The sequence below is a fragment of the Heterodontus francisci genome, chromosome 13, assembly GCF_036365525.1.
Source record: "Heterodontus francisci isolate sHetFra1 chromosome 13, sHetFra1.hap1, whole genome shotgun sequence".
NCBI classification, from domain to species: domain Eukaryota; kingdom Metazoa; phylum Chordata; class Chondrichthyes; order Heterodontiformes; family Heterodontidae; genus Heterodontus; species Heterodontus francisci.
Window position 1 is genome coordinate 107,636,972 of NC_090383.1, and position 27,520 is coordinate 107,664,491.

The following is a 27,520-nucleotide window of genomic DNA, read 5'->3' on the forward strand; positions in this document are numbered from 1 at the left end:
TGGTAGCTTTCAAGTACCTCAGCACTTGTGAGACAGGACAGTGAATACCAACAAAGTATTCAATGGTGGATATGTGGGGCGGAGGGGGCAGCATGGGGAGGTCACCAGAGATGTGCCTGATCCCGCTTTTTAAAAATCTCTACTCGTATCTGATGTTCTCAACATAATATCGAGCTGGCAAATTGCCAAACCTTGGTCACATCGCCCTCAATGTGTTTGCTCTGCTGCAATGGCTGGATTCTGTGCTTTGTGAGGTTATCCTGTAAATAACCATTGCTTTGTTATTTCAGCAAGTATAAGGATTTTACTATTTAGTTGTCACTTATTAGCTGGGCCTTAACTCTTAAGTACTATAGGAATAGGAAGCAGTCACGCAGATAAGATGGTTCCTCTTTTTTGGCATCATGCCAAATTGAATTTAATTTTACTCACCTGCTGTATAGCAATAGCATTCCTTCCACTGCCAGCCCCCTTCCTGCAGCAGACTTAGGATACACAAACTGATGGATTTACATTCCTTTCTACATTAAAGCAAGATGCAGATTAAGGGGAGATGTAATAGAGGTGTTCAAAATTACAATGAATTTTGATAGAGTAGATAGGGGTAGGCCCCTCTACATTGCTTTCATTGATCTCACCAAAGCCTTTGACCTCGTCAGCAGACGTGGTCTCTTCAGACTACTAGAAAAGATCGGATGTCCACCAAAGCTACTAAGTATCATCACCTCATTCCATGACAATATGAAAGGCACAATTCAACATGGTGGCTCCTCATCAGAGCCCTTTCCTATCCTGAGTGGTGTGAAACAGGGCTGTGTTCTCGCACCCACACTTTTTGGGATTTTCTTCTCCCTGCTGCTTTCACATGCGTTCAAATCCTCTGAAGAAGGAATTTTCCTCCACACAAGATCAGGGGGCAGGTTGTTCAACCTTGCCCGTCTAAGAGCGAAGTCCAAAGTACGGAAAGTCCTCATCAGAGAACTCCTCTTTGCTGACGATGCTGCTTTAACATCTCACACTGAAGAATGCCTGCAGAGTCTCATCGACAGGTTTGCGTCTGCCTGCAATGAATTTGGCCTAACCATCAGCCTCAAGAAAACGAACATCATGGGGCAGGATGTCAGAAATGCTCCATCCATCAATATTGGCGACCACGCTCTGGAAGTGGTTCAAGAGTTCACCTACCTAGGCTCAACTATCACCAGTAACCTGTCTCTAGATGCAGAAATCAACAAGCGCATGGGTAAGGCTTCCACTGCTATGTCCAGACTGGCCAAGAGAGTGTGGGAAAATGGCGCACTGACACGGAACACAAAAGTCCGAGTGTATCAGGCCTGTGTCCTCAGTACCTTGCTCTACGGCAGCGAGGCCTGGACAACGTATGCCAGCCAAGAGCGACGTCTCAATTCATTCCATCTTCGCTGCCTTCGGAGAATACTTGGCATCAGGTGGCAGGACTATATCTCCAACACAGAAGTCCTTGAAGCGGCCAACACCCCCAGCTTATACACACTACTGAGTCAGCGGCGCTTGAGATGGCTTGGCCATGTGAGCCGCATGGAAGATGGCAGGATCCCCAAAGACACATTGTACAGCGAGCTCGCCACTGGTATCAGACCCACCGGCCGTCCATGTCTCCGTTATAAAGACGTCTGCAAACGCGACATGAAATCGTGTGACATTGATCACAAGTCGTGGGAGTCAGTTGCCAGCATTCGCCAGAGCTGGCGGGCAGCCATAAAGACAGGGCTAAATTGTGGCGAGTCGAAGAGACTTAGTAGTTGGCAGGAAAAAAGACAGAGGCGCAAGGGGAGAGCCAACTGTGCAACAGCCCCAACAAACAAATTTCTCTGCAGCACCTGTGGAAGAGCCTGTCACTCCAGAATTGGCCTTTATAGCCACTCCAGGCGCTGCTTCACAAACCACTGACCACCTCCAGGCGCGTATCCATTGTCTCTCGAGATAAGGAGGTCCAAAGAAGAAAGATAGGGGGAAGTGTTTCCACTGGCAGGAAGGTCAGTAACCAGAGGACATGAATTAAAATTGGCAAAAGTTCTGGTGGGGGAGGGGGGACCATTGAGAATATTCTTACACGGTGTCATGCAGGCCCCCATCTGCCAAGAATGAGGCATATTAATTTTGGCATATAAACATTGATTTTAAACTTGCTTGGAAGAAGAGAAGGCCTGTTACAAGGGCTGTCTGACACTTAGCTGAAAAACATTTGCATACCAACAGCCAGTGCTTGTGGAGACAAAAGGACCATTCCCTGACACATTCAATCCACAATGGATTTTGATCACCAGACATTGAAGGTGTAAGGAAGAGCATTCCAGAGACTGTTAAGGGTATACAATCCACAAAAGCCAGGACTGGTTAAACCAGCTGGTCATATGACTGACTGGCTGGTCCAGGGTTTTTTCAACTAGCCACAGAGTTTTTGAACTCAGAAAGACTGTTTGCTCCTAGAGTGAGAAGCCCTGTCCTGTCTGCTCCCATCTCTTTCTCACAAGCCTGTAGGCCCACTGAGGACACATGAACTTCAAGAGAAAAGTCTCCTACATCGAACAAGGTTTAAGAAGAATACTGGGCCCCAACAAAAAGCAAGGCCTACCTACAATCAAGGACTTTACAGTGAACTCAAAGAACAGTAACCAAAACCGTCTTCAGATATTGCTTCAAACTTTTCCACTTTATTTCTTCTGCTCTTTTCTGTCTCTGTCTGCACGTGTGTATCGTATATGCATGCTAGCGTACGCACGTCATATATCCGTAGGCATTAACCGAATTAGAGTTTAAATTTAATAAAGTTCAAACTTTTTTCTTTCAACCTAAGAACACCTGTCTGGCTAGTTTCTTTGCCTTATAATTGGAAAGCAGTGAACAAGAATTCCACAAGCGGGAGCTAAAAACACAGTGTGTTAAAATAAAACCCTGTTATTGTAAGACCAGGTGAAGGCTGAGAGGGAATCCTGGACCCCTTCTCACCTGTTTGTAACAGTGGTGAATTGTTATGATCTGGAATGCGCTGCCTGAAAAGGTGGTGGAAGTAGATTCAATTGGCTAGGACCTTCAGAGAAGCACAATGGACCGAATGGCCTCCATCTGCGCTGTATGATTCTAGGAACATGGAAGAAATGGAAATGGGCTTTGTATAAATGGACCTACCTATTTTCTACATAAAAGCTTTGCATGTTGTGTGTGCAAATTTCTGAAGCACTCAAAGAAAACTAAGAAAATAATCAACCTCTAATTAACCTCAGGATGTGAATTAACAGTAATTGGCCGCTAATTCACCTCAGGATGAGCCTATTCACAGTAGTTAGACTTGGCTGTCTTAAAGGGACAGACTGCTTTAGCGGCAGAATAATATAATGTTCATTACCTGATATAGCTCTCCAGTCCTTATAAAACAGCATATTCTCTGACTTTCCTATGAGCAATGCTACTGGAGATCTGCTCGTAGGTTCTGAAAAGGTTGATGAGTCTGTCTCTGAAGAGGGAAGGCAGGAAGTCAACATTGAGAGCTGTATTTTCAAATTGTTTCCTTTAATAAAAGAGATTTCTCTTTTTTTCGTTCGAAGCGTTTAGTTAAGAATGTAGCACAATTCCCTTGACAAGTTAAGGCCTTGGTATTCCAACATTACAGGCTAGGAAGGTCCCAGGTTTGATTCGTGTCTCTATACTGAATTACCTTATCTCAGCAACAGTTCAAAGGAGCCAGAACCCTCATCTCTAATCACACACCTCTGACATAAAAAATGGAAAATGCTCAGCAGGTCAGGCAATGTCTTTGATGAGAGAAACAGAGTTAACATTTCAGGCTGATGACCTTTCATCAGCACTGGGAAGTTGTGGAGATGAACAGCTCTTAAGAAAGTGAGGGAAAAGTGGGAGGCAGCAAAAGAACAAACAAAAACTTGCATTTATATAGTGCTTTTAACATAGTACAACATCCCAAGGCATTTCACAGGAGCATTATCAAACAACATCTGATACTGAGCCATTTGAGGAAATATCAGGACAGGTGACCAAAAGTTTGGCCAAAAAGATTTCAAGAAGCGTCTTAAAGAAGGAGAGAGAGGTTTAGGGAGGGAATTCCAGAGCTTAGGGCCCAGACTGCTGAAGGTACGGCTGCCAATGGTGAAGCAATTAAAATCGGAATGGCTGAAGTGGTCAGAATTGGAAATGCACAGATGTCTCAGAGGGATATGGGGCTGGATGAGGTTACAGAGATAGGGAGGGGTGAGGCCTTGGAGGGATCTGAGCACAAGGAAGAAAATTTAAAATGAAAAGATCTTTGATATGGTGGAGGGCCTGAGTGATTAAATAAGTTGTTATGACCAAGGTGGGAGGAATGCATTGTTTTTCTAGTTCTACTTCGCCACAGGTCACAACATACATTTAAATTTTTTCCCAGTTGGCGATACAGTCAATCATAGACTCTATTTGTATCCCAGAATAAAATACACCAACCAGGTTTCTTTAATAAACAACAAAATTTTCAGTTTATTGTAAAACAAGTCTTAACCAGTAATGAAGCAAAGCATTAACACACAGATTGAAATATAAAAGTTCCCTTTTTACCTTAGCCCCTCATATATACTGGTTAACCGAACAAATAAGAGATTTACTCTTTAGAACTCTATTGCAAAAACAAACAGACAAAAAGAATGCTTTGGCCAAATACTTGCTAATTCTTGAAGAAAAAGAAGATACGGAAAGATGTCAGATGTCCTTTGTTTTGGTTTGGCGTCCCAAATACATGTAGATGGCTCTCACTGGGATCTTTCTAGAACAGTTCTTTTCAGGCGATGTTGAAGATCAGTTTGGGCAGGCTTTCCAAAAGAAATGCAGCAACAAGTTTTCAGGCAGGCCTTGCAGAAAGAATGCATCATCTATTTCTTACGTTCGCTTCTAAGAGCTTCTCAAAGAGATGGAAAAACTGGCAGGCTTTTCAAAGTGCTGGAACAGGCTGAGTTGGGGTTTGTCCTTGGCAGGTTAGTTCTTTAACTCCTTTTCAGAACATTGTCCATACCCCAACTGCCTGCCTAAAGCAAAACCAAAAACATCTCACGAGTCAAGCCTCCTGACCCTTATAAATCTTGACCTGTCACTTCTCTGTAAACATCTTCCCCAAGTCAAAAAAGCCCCCTGCTGGGTATTTATCTGTAAACAGGTGCCTTCCAGTAACTGTTGTTTACAAGCCAAGTCCAAAAGACCTTCTGATGACCTCTTTTTAAAAAAAACACAAAGTTCCAGCATCTATGGAATCATTTTTCAGTTTTAAAACACAAATCCTCTTAATTTAACAAAAAAGTGGAAGCATTCGTAACAAAGTAAAAAGCTGACAGTGCAGAACAAAGATCCCCTGGTATCCTCTGACCCCTGGTGAAGGTGCAAGGTATTTGGGGGCCAGGTAAGGACAGAATCAGAACTCAGCTGTGTTCCCTCTGTAACAATCAGGAACCATGACTGGGGCGAGGTACTGGAGGACATTTGGTGCCTGTAGAAATGCACTTGTCGTGAGGGAGTCGGTGAGTTGGTGCCGTTAGGAGAGGAGAGAGGAAGCAAAGAGAAAGATGAAGAGAGATAAATAAAAAAACTCATCACAGTGTATACAGTGTATCCCTGACCTAATTTAAATCTCTCCAAGGAGCCTGGTAGCACAGTTACGTTAATCACTTCACCTCAAACCACTTGAAACCATTGGAGCTGTCATGAGTAGGAATTTATTTAGGTCATGCGTTTGATCAGTGACTCTGTATAAATAGTTGAATGTTCAACCCATACTTTTTTTGGAGCATGAGCCCTGCAGTATCCTAAATAGCATTTTTCAAAAATTATCTTCTGTTGAGTTCCCCTATTGGCCTCCAGAAGGCTTCCTGCTCCCAATCGTTATCCATGTGAGTCCTACAGGTAAATTTTAGGTGGAGACAGGACTGGGCTCGGTTGCAATGCCCTATGATTCAATAATATTGCCGACACTAACTCTCTGATCTCACCCGTGAAGAGTGGTTACATGGATCAGGTAGCAGAGGGAAGCCAGCGTTTGTGAAACACAGGAAACAGGAGTAGGTGTAGGCCATACCACCTCTCGAGCCTGCTTCGCCATTCAGTATGATCATGGCTGATCTTCTACACCAACTTCACCTTCCTTGCCTGCTTCCCATATCCCTTGATTCACTTAGTGCCCCAAAATGTAACAGTCTCAGTCTTGAATATATATTCAACAACTGAGCATCCACAGCTCTCTGGGGTAGAGAATTCCAGAGACTCGAAAACTCTCTGAGTAAGGAAATTTCTCCACATCTCAGTCCTAAATGGACGACCCCTTATCCTGAGTCTATGAACGGTAGTTCCAGAATCTCCAAGAAACTGCCCTAAGGAGGCATAGAAACATTGAAACGTAGAAAATAGGGGCAGGAGTAGGCCATTCGGCCCTTTGGGCCGACTCCGCCATTCAAAAAAGATCATGGCTGATCGTCTAATTCAGTACCCTGTTCCCACTTTCTCCCAATATCCCTTGATCACTTTGGCGTTAAGAAATATATCTGTCTCCTTCTTGAATATATTTAATGATTTGGCCTCCACTGCCTTCTGCGTTAGAGAATTCCACTGGTTCACCACCCTCTGAGTGAAGAAATTTCTCCTCATCTCGGTTCGAAATGGCATACTCCATATCCTGAGACTGCGGCCCCTGGTTCTGGACTCCCCAGCCATTGGAAACATCCTCTCTGCATCTAGCCTGTCTAGTTCTGTTAGAATTTTATAGGTTTCTATGAGATCCCCTCTCATTCTTCTAAACTCTAGTGAATATAGGCCTAGTCGACCCAACCTCTCCTCATACGTCAATCCTGCCATCCCAGGAATCAGCCTGGTAAATCTTCTTTGCACTCCCTCCGTAGCAAGAACATCCTTCCTCAGATGAGAAGACCAAAACTGCACACAATACTCTAGCTGTGGTCTCATCAAGGCCCTGTATAACTGCAGTAAGACATCCTTGCTCCTGTACCCAAATCCTCTTGCAATGAAGGTCAACATACCATTTGTCTTCCTAACTGCTTGCTGCACCTGAATGCTTGCTTTCAGCGACTGGTGTACAAGGACACCCAGGTCTCGTTGCACCTCCCCCTTTCCCAGTCTGTCACCGTTCAGATAATAATCTGCCTTTCTGTTTTTACAACCAAAGTGGATAACCTCACATTTATCCACGTTACACTGCATCTGCCATGCATTTGCCCACTCGCCCAACTTGTCCAAATCATATTGGAGCCTCTTTGCATCCTCCTCACAGCTCACTCCCCCCCAGCTTTGTGTCGTTTGCAAACTTGCAGCCCCTTTGGGAGGGTAGGGGTTAGAGGTCGGAAGTTTAAATATCATTGATAATTTTATTATTTTCTTTTCGTCTTGCACACATCAGGACAATCGCAAGAATAACCGTAAGAGCAACAGGTGAAGCTAGCTGTTTCACACTGCTACTATGCAGTAACAACACGTGTGGTGTTTGCCACTAACAGGATGCTGCTGTCAAACCAGAGAGACCTCCTGCCTATCACACAAATGAGTAATGTGATTTATGAATTTCAATGCCAGTGTGATGCTAGATATATAGGCCATACATTCCAAAGACTGGCGGATCGTATCAAACAAGATGTCCCTTCTGCTGTTCGCAATGGGCAAGGTACAGGCCATACCCAGCCAGCCCATGCTTGCAAAACTCAAAACACAGTGTCCAACATTAGATATAATTCCACAATTTGACAACATTTGCTAAATAATCCTCAGTGTGCTAAGAATTACGCTGACAACCAATGTATGATTGTCAGTAGGGCTCACAGTGTGGCGCATTTGCGCATACTGGAAGCTACATATATTAATACACCGGGCCCTGTTCTTTGCAGTCAGAAAGAATATGTACAAACATTGTGCCTGTTTCAGCTAAACAAAATAAGTGACAGCCGTTCGCTGGTTCATTCCTCAGGGCAATGCCTTGACCAATCAGAGTCAAACTGCCTGGTTTAAATTTTAAACAAAGCTTGGCAGTTAACTGTCAGTCACCATAAACTGGTGCATTCGCCATGGCAACGCCTCTACCAATCAGAGTTCACTCACTAACCAATCAGCACTCTCTTCGCATGCAGTATAAATTGTTGTTTTCCCTTACATTGGTTATTCTTGCGGATTGTCCTGATGAGTGCAAGATGAAAAGCTTCGACAGCATGTCTCTATTTTCAGCAATACTCAAATTCTGTATTACTAAATGATTATTTTCTTTTCCTCATGCACACAAGCAAGCAGGTATATTTTTCAATGAGTAAAGAAGTGTTTGTTTTCTTTTCATTTTGGACTCGTGAGAAGAAATGTCCTCCAAATGTCATTGAAATAGGAAGAGGCAGTGTGGAAATGTGTTTAGCAGCCAGATGTCCAGCTGCATTTTATCAGTAGGATAAAACATTTGGCTATTTGGACAGAGCTATTTAGCTGAGAAATTGATTTCAGTAAGTTACTTGTCATCGCAGTCATTGGGAAACTGGCCTGTAGTTTCCTTGGCCACTTAGCCTAATATTCAGTTACTAGCATCCTGGATTGGTGAGTTTAGACCCAGCGATGACTGATGTGAAGTCACCATGTAAAAGGGTATCCAAAGTTTTACAAGAGTATGCTACACAGTTGCATGTAAAAGCTTTGATTCATATGGACTAACTTTAACCCACCAAAACTGGTGAGTTTGGGTTGGTGGGAAGTAAAAATGTTAAAAATTTCAGACAGGATCCTAACACATCTCGAACCCAGTTTTAATGGAGGCAGGACGAGGGGCGGGGGCAACCAATCCACTCTCAGAAGGCGGGTTGGTCATTGAAACCTTTTTTAAGGAGGCTGCGTGTCTCCATTTTAACAAGGTTTCTATTCTTAATCACTCTTGGCTAGGTTTCCTGGGTCTCGGGAAATTCATCAGGTAAAAGGAAGTGAGAACGCCATAAGGTAAGTGACTTGATTGCACTGCTTGTGGGCCAGGAAGAGCAGGAGTATTTCCTCCAGGCCCAACAAGTTAACCCTTTAAACCCTCCCACCATCACCCTCACGATCTCCCCCCGTGTCCCCCCCACCCCCCAATCCTATAATCACCCCATCTCTTCACCATGATTTGTCATCTTCACCTGACCCTCCCCCAGGCCTCGCATGATCTCTCCCACAAACCACCCAGCCCTCTCATCCCCTCCACTCACCACTAAACCTACCTCGTACCTTCGAGCCACAGCTTCCCCACTGAGGCAGCCTAACTTGAATGTCAGGCTGACTGTCGGGTAGGGAACCTTGAAAAAACGGGTCAGACGCACCCTGGAGTTAAATCGCCATGGCAATGGGGGAAACCCGTGCTTCCTGGTTTCCTGACTGTAACTCCTCCCCGTGCCCAGCACCTCGCTCCAAAACGATGCCTCAGTAAATATCGGCACAATACCATCCATTTTTCCTCATATGCCTGGATGTCACTGATTTAGATTAACTAGGTGGCAACATCAAATATTTGGATACTCCACCTAACACTAGGTAGATGCCTATCTGCTCATGGTGCGTCTACATTCTCAGGCATTTCTTCATGGCGAAGAAGTCAAACAGAAGCCTTTCCTCACAGGAAGGGATAAATTCATCCTCAGACTGTGGCCTGAGTCGGCCGATTTCAACTGAGGTAGTTTGTGTTAGTGCCCCAGGTTAGACAGCAGGAAATCAGCCAGGGTTTCCACTCCTGATCACTGTCGACCCAATCCCTGCCGGTAGTGTACATCAGCTGGCCATGGTCAGATAGCCTACTGACATTCATTACCGTGGCGACGTAAATAATGGCTGTTTTGATGAGTTATCAGAGGAAAACCAGTGCCCATGAACCAATACTCCAGAAACTGTACCCTAGCAAGGGAATCTAGGTGGCAGAGTGGATTCGGTACTGTCTTCGCACCTTTTGAACCTTGATCCACATCCAGCCCAGATTGATAGGATGACAGTCTTCTCTGGCTGTAAGGATTCCAGAGAGTCATAGAATAGCACAGAAGAAGGCCATTTGGCCCATCGAGTCTGTGCTGGATCTTTCAAAGAGCAATCCAGTTAGTCCCACTCCTATGCTCTTTTTCCATATCCCTGCAATGTTTTTATCTTTCAAGTATTTATCCAATTCCCTTTTGAAGTCTACTGTTGAATCTGTTTCAGCCACCCTATCAGGCAGTGCATTCCAAATCCTGACTACTCGTCGCCTAAAAAATTTTTCCTCAGATCACCTCTGGTTCTTTTGCCAATCACCTTAGATCTGTGTCCTCTTCTTGTTGACCCTTCAGCCATTGGAAACACTTTCTCGTTATTTACTCCGTGTGAAATGAGGATGTGTAGTCTCAATCCAGCTCCAAGTGGACATGGTCCTGCAGCACAAAACTGACCCTCATTTGATCCTAATTTATAATCACCGTCAAAAACCTCAGATGTGGAAAATGGAAGAAATGTCATTGTCATAAGAAATGTCACTAGGGGCTGAGCACATAGTTGGGGAAGAGTAAAGGCAGCTCCTCATTTCAGCTTTGGCTCAGTTGATAGTATTCTCATCTGAGTCAGGAGGTTTAAGCCCCACTCCAGAGACTTGAGCACATAATCTAGGCTGGCACTGCAGTGCAGTATGAGGGAGTGCTTCAGTGTCGGAGGTTTGTTTTTTCAGGTGAGATGTTAAACTAAGACCCCATGGTGCTATTTCGAAGAAGAGCAGGGGTGTTCTCCCTGGTGTCCTGGATAATATTTATCCCTCAATCAACACCACGAAAAACAAATGATCTGGTCACAGATCTCTGTTGCTTGTGGGAGCTTGCTGTGTGAAAATTGACCACTGTGTTCCCTCCGTTTATAACAGTGACTGCACTTCATAAGTATTTCATTGGCTGTAAAGCACTTTGGGACATGTTGGGGTTGTAAAAGGCATCATATCAATGCAAGTTCTTTTTTTACTCAATGCTAAGATTTTACAGGGAGCTTTGTTCTCCTCCTGGTTTGGAAACAGAACAGCCATGATTCATTTGAATGGCGGAGCAGAATCAAGGGGCTGAATGGCCTCTTCCTGTTCCTAGGTACAAAATCACAATGGGTTTGTGCAGATGTAAGAAATAGCCATGTGGTTAAGAGAGAGAGATTGCCCCACACAATGACTCAGTCTTGTTTGTCCAATGCTTGTCATACAGATGTGCCCACAACCATCGTGCCACCGGTCAAAACTGGCTCATGCTTGTCCATGGATGGCCGACGACATGAGAGTGGCGAGAGTTGGCATGACGGTTGCCGTGAGTGTTACTGCTACAATGGACGTGAAATGTGCGCACTTATCACCTGCTCCGTGCCCAACTGTGGAAACCCTACCATCCGTCCTGGACAATGCTGCCCATCATGCCCAGGTAAGGAGCACTTGACTAACCCTCCTGTAAATAAAGTGGTGCAGGTGTGGGGGGCATTTTTATTAACGTGGACCTTTAATGGAAAGTAGCGACTTGCATCTGACCAAATTCATTTTACAGCACAGAAAGAGGTCATTCGGACCATCGCAACTCTGCTGACTCTTTGAAAGAGCTATCCACTTGGCCTGTGGAGCAGGAATGTATTCTGTGTTTGGAGAAATTTATTCAGAGTAATAACTATTATTAATAAGACTCTCAGCATGGTATGTGTGATAAATTTAAAATGTCAGGATCACTGAGCACTGGCTGTGCATAAATGTTAATCCAATGTGCCAAACTCAGAATAATTTTAGAGGATCCTTTGCTGTGTTGATATCACTGAGGTATCTCCAGTTATCTTATTGAGTGCAACTTTGAAGCTCATTCAGAGAAACAGTAGTTCTAGTTTGCTATTAATTGGTAGTAAATCACTGCACTAATTGATGAATGGGCAAACGCATCATGCCATATGGTACTAAAGCTGCTTCTATACTGTCATGGTTTTAGATTGGGTTGCAGAAGACCAGCTTCTGTGATATGCCTTTTGTCATTTATACTATTAAATCTGGCTTCCTTAGCCCAGCAGTAGACACACAGCCCCTTGATGGCCAATTATCACAGGACGACTGGAATTTTCCAGTAAGCCAGCAGGTGTCGTGTGGCATCGGGAACAAGCCAGCTGCCTGGAAGCGGCAGACTTGTGGGGGAGGGCAGGACTCCAGGCAGGCTTTGAGGCACTCCCCATCTGCCTGGCCATCGCTGCAGCTGCAGGCCGCCCTGTGGAGGAGTTCCCCATTTTCTAATTTAAAAGTTGCTGAGAGGTCACTCTCTCTCTCTCTCTTTCTCTCCCTCCTCCCCTCTATTTCCCCTGAAACTGCAGGCTGCAGCTCCTTCTGAGCTGAAGGGCCTCCTGTTGGCCCTCCAGCTTTGAGAGCCCACCCGCTGTCCTTAATTGGACAGTGAGCCTGCCCTCTGGCCACTAATTGGCCAATTCAGGGAAAGCCACTGCTGGATGACTGTTCCCCACACAGTGCGGTGATCTAACCCTAACATTGGGGCCCAAACCAAAACCCAAAGTGCTCCCACTAGACTCGAACATACATCGGTGTAAAAACAGCTTAAGTTTGGTAAAGGAAAGGGAAGGTCTGTTTTGTTTTCATATTTCTAGCCCAGGAGCATTAGACCTGTTGACCCTGTCTGAGTTCAGCAAAGTCAGCACAGACTAGGGATTGATCCAGCAAATAACCGGCACAGGCATGAATGGGCCAAATGACCGCCTACTATTCTGTGGTTCACACTGGACATTGAATCTCCGCAGTGGGCCATCAGCTTCTGCCTCTTCACTGCCATGCCTAGCTGCACCAGCTAAGACTGTCTCAGAGTAATGAGCTTTGAGCCAAAAGTGCATTGACAGTAGATGGTACTTTGTCCCCTTTCAATACACCAATACGATAGATAATAAGTTCCAGTATTGATAAGCATATGAAAGGAGAAAGCAATTGATGATAATGTACAACTTCATTTAGTGTTGTAAAGGAATTCATTTTCTCCCTCTGATATATTACAACTTATTAATTCATAAACTGAAAGAAATCTCAGTACAAAAGGAAGCCCTTCAGCCCACACCTTTGTAAGTGCTGGCTTTTCAACCCGCGCGATTTACTCAAATTGCATTTCTCCGCCCTTTCTATGTATCTTTTAATATACCTCCCTTTCGATTGATGTTAATAGCCGCTGTCTCAATAGCCGCTTGTGGTAAATTATTCCACGTTCTGATAACCTGTGTGAACAAATTGTTAACTGTGTTCTCAGAGGATTCTGGCCTTTGGAAACCCGAGCTAAGTGATACATCAATCTGCCACGCTCCAGGTGGTGAATATTTCGTGGAAGGAGAGACTTGGAACATTGACTCCTGCACCCAGTGCACGTGTCACAGCGGCCGTGTGCTATGCGATACTGAGGTGTGCCCACCCATCCTGTGCCAGAACCCCATCAGGACACCAGACTCGTGCTGCCCGCAGTGCCCAGGTACGCTCACAGCTACAACAACAACTTGCATTTGTATAGAGCCTTTAACATAGTAAGGCGTCCCAATGTGCTTTACAACAAATGAAGTACTTTGATGAAACGTAATCATTGTTGTGATGTGGGAAACGTGACGGCCAATTTGTGCACAGCAAGATCCCATAATGCATTAATGACCGGATCATTTGTTCTTTTTTAGTGATGTTGTTAATGGTTTAATAAATGGTAAAAAAGATGCAGGTACACAAGAGGCCATTCAGCCCAGTAAATGCTGTCCTTCCAAGTATACAACCTGCTCGGGCGTTGTTCATCACCATTCTGCTGCAGCACCAAACCAGGAACCTTCTGCTCCCAGTTAAATCAGTTTATGGTTCAATGAAGTCAGTTTTGATTAACTAATTGGGAGCCTACTTCCAAAAGTTAATAATTTGTAAACGTTCATTAACTTCTTTGGAGGTCACTTTAGTGGAATTTAGGTGAACAAAAAAAAACAATGTTATAAATAAATAATGCATCTAAAGGATGCAAATACAAGTGAGGTTCCTTTCTGAGCTCACGGGTGACATATGGTCAAGTCAGAATTTCAGTGGTGTTTGCCCAAGCTCCTGAATATAGCTGAAAATCCTCAGTAATCTCTCCAGAGAAGGTTCACCTGTCCTGAGAAGCATGGATAGGAACAGCAGTCTCTTTAAATTGTGCCACATTGAGTTGAAACTGGGTGAAGGAAATGGGACACTGGCAGAGAAACTGCAACAGTAAGACTAAAACAGGGCTAAGGAGATGACTCGAACTGTGGGGGCAGGGACCCTGCTCGAAGTGGCGACAGTGCTCACCCATGTTTCTTAGGGCAGATGAAGTTACTTTGAATGTACAGCACAGAAACAGGCCATTCTGCCCAGCTGCTCTGTGCTGGTATTTATGCTCCAAATGAGCCTCCACCCAGCGCTCTTCACCTTATCAACATCTCCTTCCATTCTTTCCCCCCTCTTTCCAGTTTCCCCTTAAATGCATCTGTGCTGTTTGCCTCAACTACTCCTTGTGGTGGCGAGTTCCACATTCTAAACACTCTCAGGATAAAGAACTTTGATTACATGTAGGACCCTGGTTTAAGCACAACCAGCATTTTATTTAACGCAATAAGCCCACATGTGTATATTATTTTGGGAAAGTGGGAAAGTTGACTTAATTCCATCCTCTCACTATATTGGTATCTATTCTTCTCCCTTAATCAGATGAACCCCTTCAGCCTTTGTCACCAAGCAACAAAAGTATGCCTGGTTACTGTAAGAACGAGGAGGGCGATATCTTCTTGGCAGCTGAATCCTGGAAGCCAAACGTGTGCACCAGCTGCATTTGCCTGGAGGGTGTCATCAGCTGCTACTCAGAGTCGTGTCCAGCCGTGACCTGTGCCCGTCCTGTCCTGCGGAAAGGGCAGTGCTGCCCTTACTGCATTGGTAAGTAACATTGCCGAATAAATGGAGGAAGCAAATGAAAATTGCATGTCATTCTCCTTCAGTGCAGCCAGGAGACGGACCATCTGCTTTTGTTGTGTTCACATTTCAGTCGCATGTTGGTCCAGTTTGAGTATGCAGTGACTCTTGTCATATTCATCATTGGAATGATACTCTTATAGTTACATCAACACACTGACAGAATGCATTACCACTCCTATATCCTGAGGCCAGGAGCTCTCTCCTGCCTTGCCTACATGGCTGAGTCCTGATCAGTCAAGGAATACACAGGATAGGCCCATCTTTGTTCTCCTGTACCTTCCCAATCTTCACTGCTAACACAGCTTATCAGGACAGCTGAAGACATGCATTAGCAGAGGGGTCCTGGAAGCAACTGACTGCTGTATCTGCAGTATGGGCAAACTCAAAGAGTATGAAGAATAAAAGGAGAACTAAACCCGTCCTTCCCAGCTTTAACCTCTCTTATAGACCAGTTTTAACCCATAGCTTGGTCACAGAGCGATGATTTCTTTTGCAGTTATTAGGGCTGAGCTGTTACAGTCTTTGTCCCCGAAGCACAATTCTCCTAACACAACCAAAGCCGTTGCTCAGCTGTGGAAACTTCAGCAAGCTCGGGTTGACCGTGTAAGGCATAGTATTTTCTCCAGATGCAGGGCTGCATTACTCGGCTAGTGCTGGGGAGAACATCACCTTTCAGGTGATTGTCACCACATCTCCCCTGTACCCCAAAGACTGGGCCTCAGGTGTAATCTCCCTGTCCACCAGAGACAACATCATTGAAACCAGCTCCTGTCAATATAAACTGAATTTATTAGCATTTCAACATCAGTAAATGCACTTGTGAATTCGTATAATTATCAATAATATAACCAAAACATCATGGGCAATTAGCATCAGTTCACAAGACTGCAAGCAACAATTCACCCTTCCCCCAACTCATCCTGCATTTCAAATTAAACTGATCCTTTAATTTATAAATTATAATAAATATAATAAAGCATGAACTTATCGATTGCATTTTGGTGATGTTCTAATGAAGATGACAATAGTTCCAAGTTCACTCGTATACGGTTCAGGTTTAAAAGGGCAGTTTCTTCCTGGTCACTTCTGTAAATCAGTCAGTTCATCCTCATACATCACACACTCTAAACCCTCACACTCCTCTAAACCCTCACACACTCTAAACCCTCACACACTCTAAACCCTCACACACTCCTCTAAATCCTCACACACTCCTCTAAACCCTCACACACTCTAAACCCTCACACACTCCTCTAAACCCTCACACACTCCTCTAAACCCTCACACACTCTAAACCCTCACACACTCTAAACCCTCACACACTCTAAACCCTCACACACTCCTCTAAACCCTCACACACTCTAAACCCTCACACACTCCTCTAAACCCTCACACGCTCTAAACCCTCACACACTCTAAACCCTCACACACTCTAAACCCTCACACACTCTAAACCCTCACACACTCCTCTAAACCCTCACACACTCTAAACCCTCACACACTCCTCTAAACCCTCACACGCTCTAAACCCTCACACACTCTAAACCCTCACACACTCTAAACCCTCACACACTCTAAACCCTCACACACTCTAAACCCTCACACACTCCTCTAAACCCTCACACACTCTAAACCCTCACACACTCCTCTAAATCCTCACACACTCTAAACCCTCACACACTCTAAACCTTCACATACTCCTCTAAATCCTCACACACTCTAAACCCTCACACACTCTAAACCCTCACACACTCTAAACCTTCACATACTCCTCTAAACCCTCACACATTCTAAACCCTCACACACTCTAAACCTTCACATACTCTAAACCTTCACATACTCCTCTAAACCCTCACACACTCTAAACCCTCACACACTCTAAACCTTCACACACTCCTCTAAATCCTCACACACTCCTCTAAATCCTCACACACTCTAAACCCTCACACACTCTAAACCTTCACATACTCCTCTAAACCCTCACACACTCTAAACCCTCACACACTCTAAACCTTCACATACTCCTCTAAACCCTCACACACTCTAAACCCTCACACACTCTAAACCCTCACACACTCCTCTAAACCCTCACACACTCTAAACCCTCACACACTCCTCTAAACCCTCACACACTCCTCTAAACCCTCACACGCTCTAAACCCTCACACACTCTAAACCCTCACACACTCTAAACCCTCACACACTCTAAACCCTCACACACTCCTCTAAACCCTCACACACTCTAAACCCTCACACACTCCTCTAAATCCTCACACACTCTAAACCCTCACACACTCTAAACCCTCACACACTCTAAACCCTCACACACTCCTCTAAATCCTCACACACTCTAAACCCTCACACACTCTAAATCCTCACACACTCTAAACCCTCACACACTCTAAACCCTCACACACTCTAAACCCTCACACACTCCTCTAAACCCTCACACACTCTAAACCCTCACACACTCTAAACCCTCACACACTCTAAACCCTCACACACTCCTCTAAACCCTCACACACTCTAAACCCTCACACACTCCTCTAAATCCTCACACACTCTAAACCCTCACACACTCTAAACCCTCACACACTCTAAACCCTCACACACTCTAAACCCTCACACACTCCTCTAAATCCTCACACACTCTAAACCCTCACACACTCTAAATCCTCACACACTCTAAACCCTCACACACTCTAAACCCTCACACACTCTAAACCCTCACACACTCCTCTAAACCCTCACACACTCTAAACCCTCACACACTCTAAACCCTCACACACTCTAAACCCTCACACACTCCTCTAAACCCTCACACACTCTAAACCCTCACACACTCCTCTAAACCCTCACACACTCTAAACCCTCACACACTCTAAACCCTCACACACTCTAAACCCTCACACACTCTAAACCCTCACACACTCCTCTAAACCCTCACACACTCTAAACCCTCACACACTCTAAACCCTCACACACTCTAAACCCTCACACACTCTAAACCCTCACACTCCTCTAAATCCTCACACACTCTAAACCCTCACACACTCTAAACCCTCACACACTCCTCTAAATCCTCACACACTCTAAACCCTCACACACTCTAAACCCTCACACACTCCTCTAAATCCTCACACACTCTAAACCCTCACACACTCTGAACCCTCACACACTCTAAACCCTCACACACTCCTCTAAACCCTCACACGCTCTAAACCCTCACACACTCTAAACCCTCACACACTCTAAACCCTCACACACTCTAAACCCTCACACACTCTAAACCCTCACACACTCCTCTAAACCCTCACACACTCTAAACCCTCACACACTCTAAACCCTCACACACTCTAAACCCTCACACACTCCTCTAAACCCTCACACGCTCTAAACCCTCACACACTCTAAACCCTCACACACTCTAAACCCTCACACACTCTAAACCCTCACACACTCTAAACCCTCACACACTCCTCTAAACCCTCACACACTCTAAACCCTCACACACTCTAAACCCTCACACACTCCTCTAAACCCTCACACGCTCTAAACCCTCACATACTCCTCTAAATCCTCACACACTCGAAACCCTCACACACTCTAAACCCTCACACACTCTAAACCCTCACACACTCTAAACCCTCACACACTCTAAACCCTCACACACTCCTCTAAACCCTCACACGCTCTAAACCCTCACACACTCCTCTAAATCCTCACACACTCTAAACCCTCACACACTCCTCTAAACCCTCACACACTCTAAACCCTCACACACTCCTCTAAATCCTCACACACTCTAAACCCTCACACACACTCTAAATCCTCACACACTCTAAACCCTCACACACTCCTCTAAATCCTCACACACTCTAAACCCTCACACACTCCTCTAAATCCTCACACACTCTAAACCCTCACACACTCTAAACCTTCACATACTCCTCTAAATCCTCACACACTCTAAACCCTCACACACTCTAAACCCTCACACACTCTAAACCTTCACATACTCCTCTAAACCCTCACACATTCTAAACCCTCACACACTCTAAACCTTCACATACTCTAAACCTTCACATACTCCTCTAAACCCTCACACACTCTAAACCCTCACACACTCTAAACCTTCACACACTCCTCTAAATCCTCACACACTCCTCTAAATCCTCACACACTCTAAACCCTCACACACTCTAAACCTTCACATACTCCTCTAAACCCTCACACACTCTAAACCCTCACACACTCTAAACCTTCACATACTCCTCTAAACCCTCACACACTCTAAACCCTCACACACTCTAAACCCTCACACACTCCTCTAAACCCTCACACACTCTAAACCCTCACACACTCCTCTAAACCCTCACACACTCCTCTAAACCCTCACACGCTCTAAACCCTCACACACTCTAAACCCTCACACACTCTAAACCCTCACACACTCTAAACCCTCACACACTCCTCTAAACCCTCACACACTCTAAACCCTCACACACTCCTCTAAATCCTCACACACTCTAAACCCTCACACACTCTAAACCCTCACACACTCTAAACCCTCACACACTCCTCTAAATCCTCACACACTCTAAACCCTCACACACTCTAAATCCTCACACACTCTAAACCCTCACACACTCTAAACCCTCACACACTCTAAACCCTCACACACTCCTCTAAACCCTCACACACTCTAAACCCTCACACACTCTAAACCCTCACACACTCTAAACCCTCACACACTCCTCTAAACCCTCACACACTCTAAACCCTCACACACTCCTCTAAATCCTCACACACTCTAAACCCTCACACACTCTAAACCCTCACACACTCTAAACCCTCACACACTCTAAACCCTCACACACTCCTCTAAATCCTCACACACTCTAAACCCTCACACACTCTAAATCCTCACACACTCTAAACCCTCACACACTCTAAACCCTCACACACTCTAAACCCTCACACACTCCTCTAAACCCTCACACACTCTAAACCCTCACACACTCTAAACCCTCACACACTCTAAACCCTCACACACTCCTCTAAACCCTCACACACTCTAAACCCTCACACACTCCTCTAAACCCTCACACACTCTAAACCCTCACACACTCTAAACCCTCACACACTCTAAACCCTCACACACTCTAAACCCTCACACACTCCTCTAAACCCTCACACACTCTAAACCCTCACACACTCTAAACCCTCACACACTCTAAACCCTCACACACTCTAAACCCTCACACTCCTCTAAATCCTCACACACTCTAAACCCTCACACACTCTAAACCCTCACACACTCCTCTAAATCCTCACACACTCTAAACCCTCACACACTCTAAACCCTCACACACTCCTCTAAATCCTCACACACTCTAAACCCTCACACACTCTGAACCCTCACACACTCTAAACCCTCACACACTCCTCTAAACCCTCACACGCTCTAAACCCTCACACACCCTAAACCCTCACACACTCTAAACCCTCACACACTCTAAACCCTCACACACTCTAAACCCTCACACACTCCTCTAAACCCTCACACACTCTAAACCCTCACACACTCTAAACCCTCACACACTCTAAACCCTCACACACTCCTCTAAACCCTCACACGCTCTAAACCCTCACACACTCTAAACCCTCACACACTCTAAACCCTCACACACTCTAAACCCTCACACACTCTAAACCCTCACACACTCCTCTAAACCCTCACACACTCTAAACCCTCACACACTCTAAACCCTCACACACTCCTCTAAACCCTCACACGCTCTAAACCCTCACATACTCCTCTAAATCCTCACACACTCGAAACCCTCACACACTCTAAACCCTCACACACTCTAAACCCTCACACACTCTAAACCCTCACACACTCTAAACCCTCACACACTCCTCTAAACCCTCACACGCTCTAAACCCTCACACACTCCTCTAAATCCTCACACACTCTAAACCCTCACACACTCCTCTAAACCCTCACACACTCTAAACCCTCACACACTCCTCTAAATCCTCACACACTCTAAACCCTCACACACACTCTAAATCCTCACACACTCTAAACCCTCACACACTCCTCTAAATCCTCACACACTCTAAACCCTCACACACTCCTCTAAACCCTCACACACTCTAAACCCTCACACACTCTAAACCCTCACACACTCTAAACCCTCACACGCTCTAAACCCTCACATACTCCTCTAAACCCTCACACACTCTAAACCCTCACACACTCCTCTAAACCCTCACACACTCTAAACCCTCACACACTCTAAACCCTCACACACTCTAAACCCTCACACACTCCTCTAAACCCTCACACGCTCTAAACCCTCACATACTCCTCTAAACCCTCACACACTCTAAACCCTCACATACTCCTCTAAACCCTCACACACTCTAAACCCTCACACACTCCTCTAAACCCTCACACACTCTAAACCCTCACACACTCTAAACCCTCACACACTCTAAACCCTCACACACTCTAAACCCTCACACACTCCTCTAAACCCTCACACACTCTAAACCCTCACACACTCTAAACCCTCACACACTCCTCTAAACCCTCACACACTCTAAACCCTCACACACTCTAAACCCTCACACACTCCTCTAAACCCTCACACACTCTAAACCCTCACACACTCCTCTAAACGCTCACACACTCTAAACCCTCACACACTCCTCTAAACCCTCACACACTCTAAACCCTCACACACTCCTCTAAATCCCCACACACTCTAAACCCTCACACACACATTCTAACCCTCACACACTCTAAACCCTCACACACTCCTCTAAACCCTCACACACTCTAAACCCTCACTCACACACTCTAAACCTGCACTTACACATTCTAACCCTCACACACTCCTCTAAACCCTCACACACTCTAAACCCTCACACACTCCTCTAAACGCTCACACACTCTAAACCCTCACACACTCCTCTAAACCCTCACACACTCTAAACCCTCACACACTCCTCTAAATCCTCACACACTCTAAACCCTCACACACACATTCTAACCCTCACACACTCTAAACCCTCACACACTCCTCTAAACCCTCACACACTCCTCTGAACCCTCACACACACTCTAAACCCTCACACACTCCTCTAAACGCTCACACACTCTAAACCCTCACACACTCCTCTAAACCCTCACACACTCTAAACCCTCACACACACCTACCTAATCCTCACACACTCTAAACCCTCACACACACATTCTAACCCTCACACACTCTAAACCCTCACACACTCCTCTAAACCCTCACACACTCTAAACCCTCACATACTCCTCTAAACCCTCACACACTCTAAACCCTCACACACACCTACCTAATCCTCACACACTCTAAACCCTCACACACACATTCTAACCCTCACACACTCTAAACCCTCACACACACACTCTAAACCTGCACATACACATTCTAAACCCTCACACACTCTAAACCCTCACACACTCTAAACCCTCACACACTCCTCTAAACCCTCACACACTCTAAACCCTCACACACACCTACCTAATCCTCACACACTCTAAACCCTCACACACACATTCTAACCCTCACACACTCTAAACCCTCACACACACACTCTAAACCTGCACATACACATTCTAAACCCTCACACACTCTAAACCCTCACACACTCTAAACCCTCACACACTCTAAACCCTCACATACACATTCTAAACCCTCACACACTCAAAACCCTCACACATTCTAAACCCTCACATACACATTCTAAATCCTCACACATTCTAAATCCTCACACATTCTAAATCCTCACACACTCTAAATCCTCACACATTCTAAATCCTCACACATTCTAAATCCTCACACATTCTAAATCCTCACACACTCTAAATCCTCACACATTCTAAATCCTCACACATTCTAAATCCTCACACATTCTAAATCCTCACACACTCTAAATCCTCACACATTCTAAATCCTCACACATTCTAAATCCTCACACACTCGAAACCCTCACACATTCTAAATCCTCACACATTCTAAATCCTCACACACTCTAAATCCTCACACTCCTCTAAATCCTCACACATTCTAAATCCTCACACACTCTAAATCCTCACACATTCTAAATCCTCACACATTCTAAATCCTCACACACTCCTCTAAATCCTCACACACTCCTAAATCCTCACACATTCTAAACCCTCACACATTCTAAATCCTCACACATTCTAAATCCTCACACACTCCTAAATCCTCACACATTCTAAATCCTCACACATTCTAAATCCTCACACATTCTAAATCCTCACACATTCTAAATCCTCACACATTCCAAATCCTCACACACTCTAAATCCTCACACATTCTAAATCCTCACACATTCTAAATCCTCACACACTCGAAACCCTCACACATTCTAAATCCTCACACATTCTAAATCCTCACACACTCTAAATCCTCACACTCCTCTAAATCCTCACACACTCCTCTAAATCCTCACACATTCTAAATCCTCACACACTCCTCTAAATCCTCACACACTCCTCTAAATCCTCACACATTCTAAATCCTCACACATTCTAAATCCTCACACACTCTAAATCCTCACACTCCTCTAAATCCTCACACATTCTAAATCCTCACACACTCTAAACCCTCACACATTCTAAATCCTCACACATTCTAAACCCTCACACATTCTAAATCCTCACACATTCCAAATCCTCACACACTCTAAATCCTCACACATTCTAAATCCTCACACTCCTCTAAATCCTCACACACTCCTCTAAATCCTCACACATTCTAAATCCTCACACACTCCTCTAAATCCTCACACATTCTAAATCCTCACACACTCTAAATCCTCACACATTCTAAACCCTCACACATTCTAAATCCTCACACATTCTAAATCCTCACACACTCTAAATCCTCACACATTCTAAATCCTCACACACTCCTCTAAATCCTCACACACTCCTCTAAATCCTCACACATTCTAAATCCTCACACACTCCTCTAAACCCTCACACATTCTAAATCCTCACACACTCTAAATCCTCACACATTCTAAATCCTCACACATTCTAAATCCTCACACACTCCTCTAAACCCTCACACATTCTAAATCCTCACACACTCTAAATCCTCACACATTCTAAATCCTCACACACTCTGAACCCTCACACATTCTAAATCCTCACACACTCTAAATCCTCACACATTCTAAATCCTCACACACTCCTCTAAATCCTCACACATTCTAAATCCTCACACACTCCTCTAAACCCTCACACATTCTAAATCCTCACACACTCCTCTAAATCCTCACACATTCTAAATCCTCACACACTCCTCTAAACCCTCACACGTTCTAAATCCTCACACACTCTAAATCCTCACACATTCTAAATCCTCACACATTCTAAATCCTCACACACTCTAAATCCTCACACATTCTAAATCCTCACACACTCCTCTAAATCCTCACACATTCTAAATCCTCACACACTCCTCTAAATCCTCACACATTCTAAATCCTCACACACTCCTCTAAACCCTCACACATTCTAAATCCTCACACACTCTAAATCCTCACACATTCTAAATCCTCACACATTCTAAATCCTCACACACTCTAAATCCTCACACATTCTAAATCCTCACACACTCCTCTAAATCCTCACACATTCTAAATCCTCACACATTCTAAATCCTCACACATTCTAAATCCTCACACACTCCTCTAAATCCTCACACATTCTAAATCCTCACACACTCCTCTAAACCCTCACACATTCTAAATCCTCACACACTCTAAATCCTCACACATTCTAAATCCTCACACATTCTAAATCCTCACACACTCTAAATCCTCACACATTCTAAATCCTCACACACTCCTCTAAATCCTCACACATTCTAAATCCTCACACACTCCTCTAAACCCTCACACGTTCTAAATCCTCACACACTCTAAATCCTCACACATTCTAAATCCTCACACATTCTAAATCCTCACACACTCTAAATCCTCACACATTCTAAATCCTCACACACTCCTCTAAATCCTCACACATTCTAAATCCTCACACACTCCTCTAAATCCTCACACATTCTAAATCCTCACACACTCCTCTAAACCCTCACACATTCTAAATCCTCACACACTCTAAATCCTCACACATTCTAAATCCTCACACATTCTAAATCCTCACACACTCTAAATCCTCACACATTCTAAATCCTCACACACTCCTCTAAATCCTCACACATTCTAAATCCTCACACATTCTAAATCCTCACACATTCTAAATCCTCACACACTCCTCTAAATCCTCACACATTCTAAATCCTCACACACTCCTCTAAACCCTCACACATTCTAAATCCTCACACACTCTAAATCCTCACACATTCTAAATCCTCACACATTCTAAATCCTCACACACTCTAAATCCTCACACATTCTAAATCCTCACACACTCCTCTAAATCCTCACACATTCTAAATCCTCACACACTCCTCTAAACCCTCACACATTCTAAATCCTCACACACTCTAAATCCTCACACATTCTAAATCCTCACACATTCTAAACCCTCACACACTCCTCCAAACCCTCACACACTCTAAATCCTCACACACTCCTCTAAACCCTCACACACTCTAAACCCTCACACACTCCTCTAAACCCTCACACACTCCTCTAAACCCTCACACACTCTAAACCCTCACACACTCCTCCATATCCTCACACACTCTAAACCCTCACACACTCTAAACCCTCACACATTCTAAACCTTCACACACTCCTCTAAACCCTCACACACTCTAAACCCTCACACACTCCTCTAAACCCTCACACACTCTAAACCCTCACACACTCCTCTAAACCCTCACACACTCTAAACCCTCACACACTCTAAACCCTCACACACTCCTCTAAACCCTCACACACTCTAAACCCTCACACGCTCTAAACCCTCACATACTCCTCCAAACCCTCACACACTCTAAACCCTCACACACTCCTCTAAACCCTCACACACTCTAAACCCTCACACACTCCTCGAAACCCTCACACACTCTAAACCCTCACACACTCCTCTAAACCCTCACACACGCTAAACCCTCACACACTCTAAACCCTCACACACTCCTCTAAACCCTCACACACTCTAAACCCTCACACACTCTAAACCCTCACACACTCCTCTAAACCCTCACACACTCTAAACCCTCACACACTCCTCTAAACGCTCACACACTCTAAACCCTCACACACTCCTCTAAACCCTCACACACTCTAAACCCTCACACACTCCTCTAAATCCTCACACACTCTAAACCCTCACACACACACTCTAAATCTGCACAAACACATTCTAACCCTCACACACTCCTCTAAACCCTCACACACTCTAAACCCTCACACACACACTCTAAACCTGCACATACACATTCTAACCCTCACACACTCCTCTAAACCCTCACACACTCTAAACCCTCACACACTCCTCTAAACGCTCACACGCTCTAAACCCTCACACACTCCTCTAAACCCTCACACACTCTAAACCCTCACACACACCTACCTAATCCTCACACACTCTAAACCCTCACACACACATTCTAACCCTCACACACTCTAGACCCTCACACACTCCTCTAAACCCTCACACACTCCTCTAAACCCTCACACACTCTAAACCCTCACATACACATTCTAAACCCTCACACACTCTAAACCCTCACACACTCCTCTAAACCCTCACATACACATTCTTATCCCTCACACACTCTAAACCCTCACACATTCTAAACCCTCACACCCTCCTCCAAACACTCACACACTCTAAACCCTCACACACTCCTCTAAACCCTCACATACACATTCTTATCCCTCACACACTCTAAACCCTCACACATTCTAAACCCTCACACACTCCTCCAAATCCTCACACATTCTAAATCCTCACACACTCTAAATCCTCACACATTCTAAATCCTCACACACTCCTCCAAATCCTCACACATTCTAAATCCTCACACACTCTAAATCCTCACACATTCTAAATCCTCACACATTCTAAATCCTCACACACTCTAAATCCTCACACACTCTAAATCCTCACACATTCTAAATCCTCACACACTCCTCTAAATCCTCACACATTCTAAATCCTCACACACTTCTCTAAATCCTCACACATTCTAAATCCTCACACACTCCTCTAAACCCTCACACATTCTAAATCCTCACACATTCTAAATCCTCACACATTCTAAATCCTCACACATTCTAAATCCTCACACATTCTAAACCCTCACACATTCTAAATCCTCACACACTCCTCTAAATCCTCACACATTCTAAATCCTCACACACTCCTCTAAACCCTCACACATTCTAAATCCTCACACACTCCTCTAAATCCTCACACATTCTAAATCCTCACACACTCCTCTAAACCCTCACACATTCTAAATCCTCACACATTCT

The 27,520-nt window shown here is 44.6% G+C and overlaps 1 protein-coding gene across 5 annotated transcripts in view; it reads left to right on the plus strand.

Moving 5' to 3' along the window:
• The window catches only part of crim1 (cysteine rich transmembrane BMP regulator 1 (chordin-like)), a 215,348-nt gene that overhangs the window by 160,148 nt on the left and 27,680 nt on the right, over positions 1 to 27,520 (plus strand). For all 5 annotated transcript variants that reach the window (XM_068045359.1, XM_068045361.1, XM_068045363.1 and 2 more), the window contains 3 exons: positions 11,217 to 11,426; positions 13,278 to 13,493; positions 14,723 to 14,944. In XM_068045359.1, coding sequence (XP_067901460.1) covers positions 11,217 to 11,426; positions 13,278 to 13,493; positions 14,723 to 14,944 — 648 coding nt within the window. The remainder of the gene's footprint in view (positions 1 to 11,216; positions 11,427 to 13,277; positions 13,494 to 14,722; positions 14,945 to 27,520) is intronic.